Consider the following 17,002-nt stretch of genomic DNA (forward strand, 5'->3'; position numbering starts at 1 on the left):
CTTCATTACAGTATTTTTCAGTAGATTTCTAAAAAAAGACTGTATACCAGGATCAATGCCAAAGGTAGCTCTTTAACTGAATAGGAACTGATGTGGTTTTGCATCATTTTGCCTCAGAAGAAGCTGAAGCCTCACTGTTCAAGAAGATATTATTTCAAATGGCTGTATAATCAATACCTGAAGTTTGATTATCCAGCAGTGGACCCAAATCATAAGTCTCAGCTTCTCCATGCACATCTACAAAGGAAGTGCTGCCTAGAAGTAGGATGCACGTTGCTAAGGCAAATGAGGGGGTCTTTAGACCATGCTGCATACAAGTCTTTCAGAGTAAAGGCATCATAGCCTACAAAATCTCAAAGCCTGTCTTATACTCAGGGGATCTTATTACCTCAGTCAACCAAGTAAAACCTTAATTTCCAGTGCCATCAGATTTGAAATTTGCAGAGTTTAAAATCAGTCACAATTCATTTCAGGACACAGTATATACAGGTGCTCAAATTGGAAACTCCTGTATTGCTTTTGTTGGTGAACAGCCCACGGTCAACAGTCAAGCTGAATGGGTATAACAAGAAAGCACTAATTGATGGCTCAGGAAAGTGACCATGCTGAAGCGCTATAAGTAGTCCATAATCTAGAGTAATTTATGGTTCTGTTCTCTGTTGTGTGGGAAATAAAATCCTGGACTCAAGTCACAAAGCCTAAATTTGTTATACAAGCAGTGAACTTAAATTACTGTCAACTTCACTCTCAGGTCCTGTTGTCCCATGGCATTCTTGAGTCACTGATCACAGGCATTCTGACACAGTGGACCTCGTGGACCACACGACTCTGGGAAACTATGCATTGCACCAGCAATATTTAGTCTTGAACACAAACACAGAATAATAAATGGATCTTGTCTCTTGTCTACCAGAAAAGGAGATTTTAGATGCAGTAAGACATAACTCTCCAGATGACATGCTCGTTGGTGCATAGCTGCTTTTGGCATTTTAGAGCACAGAGAATAAGTGGAATTAAATACACAAAAACTACTGTGAAGAGCACGGGAATGCATGTATTGTATTATAAATATTTTATATCTGTCTCCTCAATTATGCATTTACTGCATATTCATACCAAGAGCTTCCTAAAGCTGTGGCTAGCCTGTCTCCTCACGCTTCCCCTCCTCTCCTCCAGCACCCAACCACTACCGACTTACTGCCTTCAACTACACTGTGCTCTCTGAACCGAATACGTTTGTCCTAGCCTGTAACCACAGTGAGAGGGCAAGCAAAGAAACTGGAAACAGAGCGGTGTGGGTTACCAAAGAGGGTCCCCAAAGGACATGGGAGCAGTATTGAGCTACAAGAGAAAAACCTGCATGGTAAACAGGAGAGGGCTCCTGTGCTTTTCGGTAAGTGATAGGATGTGGATATACATTGTTTGAGTGCAACTACGGAAGCCTAATACTTAGGCACAACAACTGTGAGAAGCACTTTTCGCCACACGTAACTACGCAAAGACACTATGGCTTTTATTCCCTCCTGTAACACATCCCTAAAATATAATAAAGGAAGGTATTTAGTAAGCTCTTCAACTGAGTAAAACCGTGTGTACGAGAACTGCACCTTGTTATACATTGGTTTCCTCCCTTCACTAAACAGGCTAAGGCTCTCTCTCCTCCCCTTTACTTTCTTAATACAAGAATTTCACATAGCTGCTAAACTAACATTCAACTAGTCAGACACTTTCTCTATGACAATACAGCAATACACAAAGTTAGAAAAAAAGGGAGAAGACTTCAGCAAGACAAAATAATTCTCTGTGACATGTTACATCTGCAAAAAGAAGTCTTGCAACTGAAATTTCTGCTTACATTTACACTTGAAAAGAAACACAATTCCCAATTATTGTCCTGGTTTGTAAGGCTGGCAGAACACAAATGTCTGCAGGATAAATCTTCACAAATGTTTAATGGATCTTGAATCTTAACTCTTAGTTTTAAGTTTCTTCAAAGCAGTTCAAAGAATAAGACCCAAGTGTTCAAGAAATCTCTGAGACTGAAGTGAGCAATGTTTGGTGACACTAATGAGTCCTCAGCTGGAAAAGTAGCAATATTCTTCAGCCGAAAGTTTGGGCCTAACTCTTTGCCATTGTGGCACTGTCAAGATCCATTTACAGTTAAGTAAAGAAAAAAGAATTCTAAATTAAAGCATTTCGTCGTGAAATACTGTATCATTCCTTAAGGTTTTATGTGTTTGAAACAGTAACATCCAGCCTTCAGTTAAGAAACTACACCGGTGTGCCACAGCATCATCTCGGACACACCATTTAGGTTATTCAGTTAGGAAATGCTTGCTCCAGAGAGATTCTGGTAAACAGAGAACTCCATTTATCTGTCTAAAATTATTAAAATTATTATTCAGGGCTTGAAGAAACTATACCTCATTAATTGTTTGTATGAGTTCCTTGGGTAAAACATTTTGTTGTGTAAAGCATTAGGAGAATATTGCCTTTAAAGAACATTTTACGAGTTTTAAGTGAGCCCATGACAAGATTCCAGTTGCTGCTGGTCCTAAAACTGTAAAAAGTCTGTTCTGTCATTCAGCAACACTTGCTCCTCATTGTACGACTCTGAGACGCAGTGTAAGCTTTATTCAGTCTTGGCCATAATTTATTTCCCCATCACATCAACTTACAATTTAGCTTTCAGCTGTGTAAATATCAAACTACCAGCTCCCTAATGCCTGGATCTTCAGAGAGGGAAAGGAAAAAGAAAATAAATTAAAAAAAAAAAAAAGAAGAAAAAAAGAGAGAATGAAGGAAACACTTGCACGCCTTTAAAACAGATGTTTGGTTACATCATTGGTCTTAAAAGAGCTATTAAGAGATTGCAAATATCTTGCAATTTCCAGATTGCCACTGTATTTAAGCACTAACAACTTACTAAACATGAAAACTCACACTGGCAAAAAAAGAGGACTCAGGAGCGTTCATTTCCATTTCTGGGTATTTAAGGCATCAAATAAAATTCTAGTCATTCGTATTTTTAGGATGCTAAATGAAACTTGATGGGATGCATCTAAAATTCAGTCATTGACCCTGAATGTTTATTTGGGTACAGAGATCCATGTCCTTGGAAGATTAGGATCTTTATAGTCTCCAACAGCGAGTCCAAAAAAAAGCATTTAAGGGAGAAGATGAAAATAGAATAAAATGACATTACCACCATTCCCCATCTTCCCCTGCGACAGAAAACAAATTTAAAGCTTGTTTTTCATGTTGGACCTTTAACATGGAGTCTTGAGCATAAACATTAATACTGGAATGAAAAACGTACTTACTGTTTTTAACTTTTTTTTTTTTAATATCAAAAAGCAATGTCTGGTTACAAACACAAGCTATTATGGCCCCCAGCTCTCCTCCCCCTAAAAAACCTAAGGTCAGCGGGGGGGGGGGGGGGGGGGGGGGGAGAAAAAGGAGAGTTATTCAGTGAATCAAATTTAAGATTTCTTGCCCTATTGACTTATAGCATGTGCTTAACTCAGGAAAAATTAATCTCTTTCAAAATGCACTTAATTATAATCAAATACCCATATCAATGTCTGTCACCACATCAGCACATCTGGCAGCAATGAAGACAAATTAACAATAAGAGTCAGAAAATCTGGCAATATGATCAACTAAAGCACGCAAAATCCATTCTCTACACTTAGACCACCAGTGACTAAGGATGGATTAACTTCCTGTCTCTAATACTGCCGCCTAAATTAAAGGGAAATTGCATCGCAATCTGGGTACCAGGTTTCTGGCTACAAACAACAAAAAGCCCTTAGCTCAGCTACACCAGGCAGTGAAACCTTTGCTCTAGGTTTAGCCATGATGTCTGTGATGGCCTACTCTAACAGCTGCTTTTAATTTAGTTTAAAAGAAGTGATTTGGCAACCATGTAAGTTTGCACCTTCAAAGCAGACAGATGTAAAAAGCCGATGTCCTGTAATATTAACCGTTTTGGAGTCTCGCTGTTTTAATGCAGTGATGACAGCAGGATTCACAGCTTTTTAAAATAGTAGGCATCTGTACATAGAAAAACAAAATAGAGTGTTTTCACTTAGTTTTAATTACCATTTTATAGTAAGCAACCTTCTTTCTCTGACTTTGTATAGTTAAAGGCATTGGGTTCATTACTGCAAATTTAATCCAGCAAGAATTTACAATTGCTCAACCTGACTCAGCAATTGAATAAAGCACAGATCTCATCTATAACCAGAAAAGGGCAGCTGAATAAGGAACAGAAGCATGAGTTTAAACCAAGGAAAACATCATCTTGTACTTGGATTACCTTCTCATCTTGACCGTGGAAGTGGCTGCACAAGCAAAAAAAAGAGGGAGACAGGGTATGGGAAAGCAAAGACTCAGGCATGCACTGCATATTTGGCAAACGCGTAACACTAAGCCACTTAGAAAAGCTTGATGCTACAGGCAGACATCCAGTGCCTTTTTCCCTTTTTTACTAAATAGCTTGATATCGATTTGTGCATCTACTGTGCATATCCTCCACCCACTATTTGCACACAGGCATGGGCAGACTGTTGGTACTACAGCCTCGTGTGCATGAAAACCGAGAATGTGTGCACACACATCTGATAGTGGGAATTCACAAAGTGGAAGATTTGCATACTTATTTTGGTACAAAGCGCTTCAAGCCACCTTACCAGTCACCAGCAGCTGTGGCAGGACCACACCTGCTCTTAGAAGCTGAACATATTTAACACAGTAAATCCAGAGATACAAGTTTTAGTCAAATAAAGGTGCAGACATGTGACAGAAGGCATCTACATATGCAACACTCCTCTATCCACAAACATAATTCACACTCTTCATTCTTCATAAACTAACGTGGGTCAGAGACCACATGGCAGCATATTTTATTAAAAGTAATGTGCAAATAAGATGCATGATACCTGCAAACAGCATGGAGTTTCCACTTGTAAAAAGGTACAAGTAACAGTACAAAATTAGAATGCTTACTACTCATTTCAATAAAATGAAGTCTGACATAGAAATACATATGCTGTATTATTTACACCATTAATTTACAGAAGATATTATTTGCATAAACCAAAGCTATAAAATAATTAGAAATATAGTATTTTTATAAGGAATGCTTTCCCTGTATAAAAACGTAGAGCATTTTGGCAATTATGCTTTATTTGAATAAAAATGCATTTATTTGTTCTGAATTCATAGCATCATGTGGTTTCTTTCTTCCCTTCTTCCTTTCCTTATTCCCTTTTTAAATAAAAATCCACACTGAGGTAGTAGTATGTCAAAGTATTTCTTTGGTTCCAGAAATCAATGGCAGGTCCAAAAGGAGCTATGTATCCAAATCACAGGATTGGAAAGTAGAAGTCCTAAAGTTTTCGAAGGACTGTTTGTAACTATAAATGCTATTTTCTCCTCTAGAAACTGTCCTTTCCTTTCCATCTTCATCTGCCTCTACGCTGAAGTCCAGTGAGGCATGAGGATTATTATGGGAGGTTTTCAGTTGGCAATTTGTTGGCTGTCTACAACTTGAGAGAGAGTCCAGCTGAGGCCTCCATAAAGGCTTTCCAAATGTTCCTGAAAGACAGCAAATGAGTAAGTAAGTACAGAAATACTGATGCTAACGGTTTTGTGTCTCACTAAGGGCTGCATGTTAGAATGCAAGCCAAGGATCAACACAAGCAAAAGTTCAAAGTCAGATTTTACTTAACTGTTATTTTACGCCTTAAAAGAAAACATCAGTATGATCACAAGCATAAGGCAAGATTCTGCCACCTGAGACATTAAAAACATTTCCAAACTAAATGTATAGCCACACGCAACTTCATTACTTTTCTTTTCATGACTACTCCCATGCCCATTTTTCTTTGGGGAAGGTGGTGAGGGGGGAGGTGGGCACACAGACCAAACTCCAAACATATCACAAGACACTTTCTAATGCAAAAGTCACAACAGTATCCCTGTTTTGCTCTTCAGTGAACGAATGGCACATGAAATCTGCCATGCAGTTCAGCAAAAATAATAAAAAAAAAAAATGTAAAAACCCAACATGCATAGGGTTACACAACATCCTCCCAGTGTGCAATCTGAATGCTAAAATGATCTTTTTCTGGCTAGCATCTCCCATTAATAACAAAGGCCCTGCTAGGCAAATTCTCCATTTACACCTGTTCATCTCTTTGCCCACAACTGGCTAGAACAGACGTAGCCCAAAGAGAATTTGGCATTTCAGTTGAATCTTTATTAATAATTATCTGGATTCACTAGCCAGAAAATAATTAGTGTGTCTGTCACTCTTCACCATTGGGAAGGTGTCAGCAGCAACAGCTCTGCAAGAAGGGCCTTCTCTTTTTTCACTGAAGAAAGATATGGCTGTCACAAGTCATAGTGTCTGTAAGTGACACTCAAAAGACTTATTTTCAGAGGACAATGTGCCACAGGCTGATTTTGAAGAACTCAGTTTTTATTAATAACTTAACACTACACTCATTAATAAATTTTGCACCCAAAAAGCCATACTTCTAGTTTTGCTTAGTTGCTAGAAGCAAAGGTTTCAAGTAAAACTGCAATCTGAGAAGTTACTAAAAATGGATTTGGACAACATCCATATTTGCCTCAATGATTTGCAAGAGCAACTTTGCTCCTAACATGACATGAAAGGATGTGCCGCACAGCACCAAAGCTACAAAACAATGCTGTCTTAAAAAAAAAGAAAATCCAAGTTGTGAACTTTCCGGCTCACGCATCAACAGTGATGTTAATGCCAGCTGTCTTCTTCATTGTGATTGTAGAGGCAAAAGGGGGGCTGAATTTAAAGACAACAATGCTGAAGAAGCAAATCCACAACTAAAGATAAGAAATCCATCAAGACTTCTTCCACAGCCACCACCTGCAAGATGTAACCATAGGCTCTTTGAGTGAAGAGTGCTAGCAATTATGAAGCGTCCACGGCAATGATGATGCAACTTGGGTGGGGCAGTAGCTCAGAGAACCGACAGAAGAAAAGTAGCTCTGTACAGATTTTTAGGGCAGAAAGGGGAATATGAGCCCTCGAGGTTGCATTAACTCCTGGGTATACCCACATACAGTAGAACTACTTTCTGCAGGAGACATGTGGTAAAGCCCTGTCTGCACAGTCCCACCACGGCAATAGTGGCAGGCAGCCAGAATGCGTGTAGTCCCAGGGCCTCTGCCAGATGTCATGGCATCTGCAGTGTTTTACAGTCCAAACATCTGGCTTTCGAAGGGGGAAAACTTCAGAGCTTGTACCTCCCTCCCCACCCCCTGAGAACAAAGAGCCTACTGATGCACATTCCCCCAGGTCCCCTTGCAGAGCCAGCAGACCCAGGCCTTGATCAACCATGCTGACACACCAGCTGGGAGACAATCCACGGTACCAGGGCTGCACTTGGCACTCAGATATCACAGGGATGAAAGCAGTATGTGGGTTTATATGCATTTTAAACCAACCAACCAACCCAACACCCAAAATGTAGAGAGCTTCAAAGGTAAAACAACGCTTTTCTTCTCCCCACCTCTCCCTGCAATCTGGATTAAAATTGTAAACCCTGAATTAAGCTTCAGGAAGTCTTTTGTCAAACACACCATGAGAAAAGAAGACAAAGGAGGGGTAGAGAGAGCATTACAGTGCCTTACTTTGAAGGGTAAATAGTTCTGGCTCACTGTGTTATACAATATATCCTCATACACTGGAGTTCAAGTCTCCCCACCTGTCCTGAGCCCTCCTGGGACCTTGCACACTTTTTGCCTGTCAGGCAAAACTTCTGGTATGCCTGAAGTTTAAGGTGTATGTAAGTAAGTATCCTACCATGGATGGAAATCTGTCGTCTATATTAAGATAAAAGATAGGAATCACACCACTGATGAGATTTTTATGTAAGCATGAGCTATTAAGATCTCTTGGTAATCTAAATATGCACATTATGCAGTCCTACTGTAATCACTTTTCTGTTCCTGAACTTCAAACATTTGGGAAGTTGTATCTAGTTCTTCTTAGAAGTCAGGTTTCCTGAGAAGCAAAAGAGGGCTCACAGTTACACCTGGAGGTGAACCACCACACTTGATCTGAGGATTCCTTCAATGTCTGTCAGTTTTGCTTCTGACCAACCTCAAGCTGCTCCCTTTGTAACACAGGATAGGGCCCACCTCCTGGCTAACTCCCAGCAGGATCCAGAGGGCACCCTGACTCCTGGGGCATCCAACTGTCCTCATGCACTGCAGTGGAGAGAGAACGAGCCTACATGTACAGCTCAGTTGTGCGAGACTTAAAAAATAGATACTGCAGTATTGCATGTTACTCAGGAAGGAAGAGGGGGAAAGAAAACAAAAAGACAAGAACACATGCAAAACACCAAGGACAACTCTCAAACTGCCTTTCCTCAGCTACTTCCTGTCTCTCCTCTCCTCCTTTCTCAAGTATCTATATTCCACATGCTGTATTATGTTACTAAATTAACGGAAATCTGCAAAAAAACCTGCACAAAATTAGTTTTTTCACAACACTAACTATATGAGCATCTAAACATTACTACAGAATTACCTATTGTAGAAGTGGGAAAGAAAAAGCTGAGAAATCAGTTTTGCTTAGTATTGGAAGTAGGAAACGAGATAGCAAGGATTCCAGCAGCTTGCATAAAAACAGATAGAACATACCCATGAAAGTGCTGTTATTGATAATAGATGAGTGTTCCAAACTTCTGTTTAAATCAAATGTGTCTGAGTTCAGACTTTTGCTTTTTAGTCCAGTTCCTTCATTTTGAGTATAAATGGAGTTAATCAATTTGCTACTTGTAGCCTGCACCCCAATAATGCTAACACACTGGTCAAAGGGATCTTCCAGTGGAGGTGAGTATTGATAGCATTCCTTTTTCTTTAAATATCCAGACTCATAAGGGTCCAGGCATACTGTTCTTTGGTCAGGGCTGCAACCTAAAGAAAATGAAAAATTGTTTTTATATAGATTCATCATAGCACAAGATGAAATTAGGACTAAAACTACCCCCCCCAACTTACTTGCACTGTATGCTTCAAAGGCGTCAGAGCCATATGTGTTTCCTTTTAAATACAAAGTCCCTGAAGTCCCCAGATAGTGGCATAGGAACGGATCTGCAACACCCTCCAAGTCTGTTTCACTGCCGTTGTCTAGATGGCAAATGCCTTAAAAATAAAATTGATGTGTCAGCATATGGTCTTTTCTTAAGCTTTAGCTTATAGTTTCTTGAGTAAGTTTTGTTCTTTTAAGAACCCCGCCTGTTCAACTGAATTTCACAGTGTATTTAGAGCTTGCTTAAGTTTAACCTAACCTCTTGATGAGAACTCTAATTCTAGCAAGTGTTCAATAAATTAGCTTGACAGAGAATGTGTCACACTTTCCATCATTATACAGTCCCTGGATAACAGAACAAACCCAATCACAGGGATCAGAACCAGGGACTTCCTTCCTCTAAAGCACTGGAAGCCAGGCTCATGCTCTGTCACACAGTCACATTTCGGAGCACAGAGTGCTAATCAGAAAGTCCTGGGTGCAAGAAATCTGCGGGAGCCACTGGCTGCTTGAACAGCTATACTGACTTTCAGCTCAATGGTTCCTGAAAGCTGTGGACATAATCTGTGGTTCTTGCTCCATAAAGAGGCTGCTCCTCTCACTACCCTACAACTGCAGAACTCTCTCACCACTGCTCCATTCCCACCTGCCCCAACTCCTGACTGTAGCTTGACCCAAACCCCTTCCCAGCAAGGTGCCTTCTCCTCCCTAACCCGGGTATGCACTGGATTCTCAGGGGCCAGACGATAAATATTAAGTACTGCAGCTTTTAACTTGCAGTCACCTTAAATCCTTTATTGACTCTGACCCTAATGACTTTTCTAACAGGAAAGTTTAATCAGTTATATTATACTAAAGTTACACTGGTATTACCACCCATGCCTACATTCCATTAAAAGCATCCTTTTCGAGCTGTAACAGAGGAAGACATGCTATTGTAATTCCTTTTGGAGACTCTTGTTTTGGAAATGTGATCATCAGTTTAAATTTACCCTTGAGACTAGAGAAAAACTTCATGATTTAAGCAAAGCTATAACATCATTCAGATGGACAGAACCAAGGTTCTGTTATTATCTTGTTGAAGCAATCCCAAGAAATAAATTTCACATAACCTCTTAAACTTCAGTGAAGATGTTTCTTTAATGTTATTTCTGTTAGTGAGAAAGACAATAGCCAAACTGCAGCTACTCAAGCAACACGGAAAATCTGTTTAACATTTTATACCTACCATTACTGTCCCTCTGCTGCAAAAAATACCCTCCCACAGAAGATGTGAGGAACTGATGATGACTACCATTTTCAGATGAACCATATCCATCCTGCCTTTCAGCCAGTGTCCCCTGGGATGACAGGTAACTTGGAATGTCAGCAGGCAAATTTGTTTCATCTGTGGGGAAGCAAAACACACAAAAGCCATCAGCATACTTCAGAGTCTGTAGAAGCATTTTTAAACTTGTCAGCAAAGTGCTGAAGGTAACAAGTAATTCACTCTTCTGACTCTGAATCAAAGCACACAAATGTTCCTACAATAAAGTCAGTGCAAAGCAACCACAAACATTTTTTTTCCTTTCCAAGGCAAATCTTCAGTTTACACACCTGTATTTGTGATGCTGCAATCTTCATTTCTCCTTCTGGTGTGGTAGATGATGACCACCCACACCAAGGAAGTGCCCACCACACAGCAAACCACAGCTATGATCACAATGCCAACTGTGGCCCATCCATCATCATCAAGTGATGGGGCAATATTTTGAGGAGAATCGCAGGTGGGAGTAGGAATTACATTAAGACGGATGTTGCCACGTTCCGTTCCAAGCGTATTAGACATTTCACAAGTGTATTTCCCAGCATCTTCTACATCTGTATCCACAATAATTAGTAACTGATTGCCTGCAGCAAAGAAATGTCTTTCTGTTACCGCAAGAGGGCTGTCATCCTTAGTCCAGTTCAGCCGGGGTGGAGGGCTACCACCAGCAATACACTGCAAGACTGCAGTTTCACCTTTTGTTACAGTTCGATCCAGCAAAGGCCGCAAAAATGATGGTGTTTCTGAAAAGAAAGCATAAGCCTTATATTCTAAATGACCTTGCAAGAATGGGAACATGTCCCTTTCCTTCACAGCTCAAGAGGAAAAGCTAAATTAAATGCATCAGTAAGGCCTAATGAAGCTTACTCTCAGAAAAAACACATTCAAGGAATTTGAACTTAGAGCCTACAGTTTACTTGTCAATTGATCAGACCTAAACGTCTGATTACTTTAGGAGGTAAAAAGGCCAAATCATACATGCTCAAGATTGCAGAGAACTAGGTTAAAAATGATTAATAAAACAGGAAATTAAAAGTTAAACTAAATCTCCTGTCTCTAAACAAAAATAACAGTCCCTTTTTTTCCCCTCCCTGCATATCAGACATCATGTACATACTGAAAAACATAACTAACTTTTATTATTTTGCATTATAATAGTGACTGTGTGCTGGAGTATGTATTTCTAATCTATAACTATGTGTCAATACAAATTATTTCAGAATATTTTTATTTCTATACAACACTTTCATAACAATGTTATTTTTTATCGGCTGCAATTTTAAAAGTGCTTAGCAATAGTTCTGTTCTTCACGATTGTGCCATTAAGGATTGCCAATGTCTTACCTAGTACTGTTAACGTTGCGTTAGCTGAAATGCTTCCAGCAGTGTTTTGAGCTGTACAGCTATAAACGCCTGTGTCCTCGATCTTTACGTCAACAATAAAGAATACGTCATCTTCAGGCATGACATGCATGCGCCTCTTGCGCGCTGCAGGAAAATCTGTTCCACCATCTTTCTGCCAAGCAATCTGTGGGACAGGATGCCCAACTGCAGCACATTCCAAACGTGCCATTGCCCCAGCACGAATGGTTAAGTCCATGGGGATCTTCGTAAATGAAGGCAGCACTAAAGAAAATTTAGTGATACCACAATGAATGAACAAAACATACTTTTCCTTTTTTTGCACAGAATATTCTTAACACTCTTCTTGGACCTAAAAATTTTGAGAAGCATACAACCTAAATTTATCAGTAGCCAGCAAAGAGAAAGGGAGGGAGCCGTGAAGTATGTGAGATCTAGATCAGAATCTCATTTCTGCTAACAGCCTCCCACATGACCTTTCCGTAGTACCTTGAAACAGAGTAAACTTACCTCCTGTGAAGAAAAGATTAATGTTTTCAAATCTTGTTACATAGATTTTGTCAGATTTACTAGGAACTGGGTCTGTTATTTGTTTTTTTCCTATACTATGGTTCAACACAATGGGGCCAGACGTAAAACTGAATGGTGACCTTGGAACTAGATACATTTTAAGAAATAATCTCATCTTATTAAGGGATCTTCTAAAAGACACGGATGATGAGAATGGAAAAAAACTATGTTTACATATGTTGATTAAAATCATTCTACTTTAAGTCCACAAGCAAAAAGTAACATACTTACTGTTTACTGTAAGTTTGGCTTTGACAGAGTAGGATGAACCAAAATGATTTGAAATAACACACTGGTATTTCCCTTCATTGCTGAATGCAACATTGCGCAGTCGGAGGATGGTAGTGTACTCCATCACTTCACCGCCCTGTGCCCGGAGGTGTGCATAATTCTCCATTTCAGCATCTTGCAGTAATTCATTGTCTTTCTTCCATGCAAAAGTCATCGGGGAATCACTGCTGCTGGCTGCCGAACACACAAAACTCAAATTGGAGCCTTTGATTGCTGACTGGGTTTCTGGCTGGACAGTGATCTGTGGTTTAGGAAAATCATCTGCACAGAAGGGAGAACAGAGAAAAAGAAAAAGTAACACAGAGGAAGAGAAAAAAAAAAAAAAATATATATGTGAGGCCTGAGGACTCTTTTTAGAAAGAGTTTGTAAACCTTGTTTTATAGGTTTGAGAGAAGAGTCAGATAAGTATTTATAAAATGGATACACGATGCTTCCATTTTAAATTTTGTTAGCCTTAGGGCATTTAAAAATACCATATTTATGAGTTTATTGTGCCAAGTCATCTCTTATTGAAGAGAAAGCACATTTAAAAGCAGACTGTGTGTACAGTTTGTTCAACAGCAGCACTAAAGAGGAGAGAAATACCCCCTGACATCCGTAAGAGCTATTCTGAATGTCAGTCATGAAGCCTACCCTTCATCTTTACAACACCTCAGGCTGCTGTGAGTTTTTCTTTATTGAAAGCATAGTTCTTCTGCCATCAGAAACTGCAAGTTAAAGTTGAGGGTTTTCCCCAAACCCACAAAAAACAATCATGTACAAAAGTCACTGTTCCAGTGATTTGTGGCTGTTTGGTCCACCTTACAAACACAGCAGTGCTGAAAATCCCTTAAGCACGGCAGCACATAAGAATTTCAAGAGGTCAGTTTCTGAAGGTCCCTTTACTATTGGAATGGCTTAAAAGTGCCATTTTGTGAGTTTACAGAAATAGCTGCCTTCCAAGCTATTTATTCTGCCAATTGCATGTACCTTGCATGTACAAAAGGAGTGGGCAATTAAATGCTTGGTCTCCCAAAAGCAAAAGCCTTAGTGCATTCCCAACTTTCAAGATGCCTCCTACCTCCTGACAAAGACACAAGCACAAACTTCACAGGTATTGCAGGAAAAGCCCTGGGCCCCAACTACTCCTTACTGCAGACCCTGCCTGCACTGCAGAGAGTCAGGTTTTACCTAGCCCCTTTGCCTCCTTACGTCTCATCTGTCTGGGAACAACATAACAGAGTCAAAGCATAACTTCCTTGAAGAACCTCCACGTTGCATGTTACAAAAGAAAACAAGATGTGCAGATAGCCTGAACTTGAGCTGCCTGCAGAACACCTGCAAGTCTGGAGCTGCGCTCCAGCGACAGGGCAACATGGATCCCCTGATCTGAGACCCTAAGCGTGGGCCTTAATCTCCCAGGCCAGCTGGCTTTCATGCTTCCATGTGTGAAGTACAATTTACATAGATTTTCTATTTTTTTTTTTTGTTTCACAGATATGGAACCCTTGCCTAACACATGCTTTCCTTTAACAAATTTAGGATGACTCCCTCCTATCTCTTAGCTATTTTCAAAAATGTAACTTGGCACGATTTGGAGGATTTATACACTCATTGAATTATACATCATAGATTATTTATTTTAATTTCAGACAGGACTTAACACACTCCTCTTGAAAATTCTATAAAAGCAAAAGTGGCCATTCTAAATTTATAAGGCAAGGTAAGTACACCCAAAAATCCAGTGATGGCACACTTGAAAGATTTAATAAACAGTGAAACACTCATTCATTGTATTAAGAGATTCTAGTTACTTCTGCATGACAATTACTTTACATATTAAATGTAACAACTTACTCTTAGTACATCCTTTTTTGCTAATGTATCTTAAAGGTTTTGAAATTAATTCATTAAAAATGGCATTTAGCAGCTAAAAGAAAGATCACTATCCCCTGTGGTTTAACAAATAAGATATATATATTTAAATCCCCCAATTTAATTTCTTGCCAGAATGAGTTTCTCATAAATAAGAACATTTACTTCATATATACTCCATTAGCTAGAGTAATCTGTAATTCCCTGCACTATGTTAACGTCTCCTTTTCAGCAGTAACCAGATTATGCACCATCTACTCATTATTTAACTTTAATACATTAAATGTTTGACTGTTAATAGGCAGGGAGAAAACAACAGTTTTGTACATTATTTTATATTCTGTACCTGTTTTCCCACTGAAAAAAGGGTATGAATGGCAACAGCAATAATTAAGCAGTCATATTTGCTGAGAGGAAAGTTATTGAGAAGACAAATATGGTTACTGCTTTGTCTCTGAAGAACATAAAGTTGGAATTTTCTTTAGTAAGAAAAATAAAATGTATACAGCAAAAATATATTAAATCCAGTTAGCTTTTAATTTCCTAGTATTTTCAAAGCTCGCACTTAATGTATCAGAGTACTCAAACACACGTTTACTCTGAACGCTTAGCTTCACTTTGCTTAAAATAGAGAACGTAACATATAGGTGATAACGAATGTTACTAAACACACAGAGAAATTTCAGTTTTAAGGAGGATGCTATCACCTCAAATTCTCGAGTCTTAAAGTAAAAATTTTTTACTAGCATTTACTATCTGGTGTACTGAAATACAAAATATCAGTAGCATAACTGTGGCTATCAGATGTTTTAAAATACAGTTTACATACAGGTAGTAACTTACATGGTCCAAATAATTTTTAAAGTGGACAACATGCACACATAAAAAAGGTCAGAGCTGAGGCCAGTATGGGTATTTTACCTCCAAATTTTCTCAGCTCTGGAATAAGCTCAAGACTGATGAAGTATGAAAATCATAGAATCATAGAATCATTAAGGTTGGAAAAGACCCTTAAGATCATCGAGTCCAACCATTAACCTAGCACTGCCAAATCCATCTATACCATGTCTTCAAGCACTGTATCTATCCGTTCTTTAAATACCTCCAGGGATGGAGACTCAACCACTTCCCTGGGCAGCCTGTTCCAATGCTTGACCACCCTTTTGGTGAAGAAGTTTTTCCTAATATCTAACCTAAACCTCCCCTGGCGCAGCTTGAGGCTGTTTCTTCTCGTTCTATCGCTCGTTACTAGGGAGAAGAGACAGACCCCCACCTCGCTACAACCTCCTTTCAGGTAGTTGTAGAGATTAATAAGGTCTCCCCTCAGCCTCCTTTTCTCCAGGCTAAACAACCCCAGCTCCCTCAGCCGCTCCTCATAAGACTTGTGCTCTAGACCCTTCACCAACTTCGCTGCCCTCCTCTGGACACGCTCCAGCACCTCCATGTCCTTCTTGTAGTGAGGGGCCCAAAACTGAACACAGTACTCGAGGTACGGCCTCACCAGTGCCGAGTACAGGGACACTATCACCTCCCTGGTCCTGCTGGCCACACTATTCCTGATACAGGCCAGGATGCCATTGGCCCTCTTGGCCACCTGGGCACACTGCTGGCTCATGTTCAGGCGGCTGTCAACCAACACCCCCAGGTCCTTTTCAGCCAGGCAGCTCTCCAGCCACTCCTCCCCAAGCCTGTAGCGTTGCATGGGGTTGTTGTGACCCAAGTGCAGGACCCGGCACTTAGCCTTGTTGAATCTCATGCAGTTGGCCCTGGCCCATCAGTCCAGCCTGTCCAGGTCCCTCTGCAGGGCCTTCCTACCCTCCAGCAGACTGACACTTCCACCCAACTTGGTGTCATCTGCAAACTTACTGAGGGTGCACTCAATGCCCTCATCCAGATCATCAATGAAGACGTTGAACAGGACCAGCCCCAGCACTGAGCCCTGGGGAACACCACCCATGACCGGCCGCCAACTCGATTTGACTCCATTCACCACCACTCTCTCGGCTCGGCCGTCCAGCCAGTTTTTAACCCAGCGTAGAGTGCACCCATCCAAGCCGTGCACAGCCAGCTTCTCCAGGAGAATGCTGTGGGAGACAGTGTCAAAGGCCTTACTAAAGTCCAAGTAGACAACACCCACAGCCTTCCCCTCATCCACTAAGCGGGTAACCTTGTCATAGAAGGAGACCAGGTTAGTGAAACAGGATCTCCCTTTCATAAGCCCATGCTGGCTGGGCCTGATCCCTCGGTTGTCCCGCACTTGCTGCATAATGGCGCTCAAGATGATCTGCTCCATGACCTTCTCTGGCACCGAGGTCAGGCTGACAGGCCTGTAGTTCCCCGGATAAAATAATAAAATAATAATAATAATAATAAAATAATTTACAAATAATCAAAACCAAAAATTGCATCTTAAATTTGCCAAAATATGTCTCACTTAAAATGATAGTTATCTAAACAATATCCATCTTTTAAATCTAGAGGCATATACATTTACCACCACAAACTATTCAGCTTTTCCTTGCACGCTATG

At 40.2% G+C, this 17,002-nt stretch overlaps 1 protein-coding gene across 1 annotated transcript in view; it reads right to left on the reverse strand.

The window, feature by feature from the left end:
- Positions 1-3,981: 3,981 nt before the first annotated feature.
- Positions 3,982-17,002, reverse strand: part of LRIG3 (leucine rich repeats and immunoglobulin like domains 3) — a 44,368-nt gene continuing 31,347 nt past the window's right edge. Inside the window, exons 13-19 of the mRNA XM_087765329.1 lie at positions 12,558-12,878; positions 11,739-12,020; positions 10,685-11,137; positions 10,317-10,475; positions 9,058-9,201; positions 8,698-8,973; positions 3,982-5,601 (exon numbers count right to left, since the gene is read on the reverse strand). Of these exons, the coding sequence (XP_087621455.1) occupies positions 5,357-5,601; positions 8,698-8,973; positions 9,058-9,201; positions 10,317-10,475; positions 10,685-11,137; positions 11,739-12,020; positions 12,558-12,878 (1,880 nt within the window). The 3' untranslated portion in view covers positions 3,982-5,356. The remainder of the gene's footprint in view (positions 5,602-8,697; positions 8,974-9,057; positions 9,202-10,316; positions 10,476-10,684; positions 11,138-11,738; positions 12,021-12,557; positions 12,879-17,002) is intronic.

Source organism: Nipponia nippon, unplaced genomic scaffold (genome assembly GCF_047370975.1).
Source record: "Nipponia nippon isolate SJK-2023a ecotype South Korea unplaced genomic scaffold, ASM4737097v1 scaffold_3, whole genome shotgun sequence".
Taxonomy (NCBI): Eukaryota; Metazoa; Chordata; class Aves; order Pelecaniformes; family Threskiornithidae; genus Nipponia; species Nipponia nippon.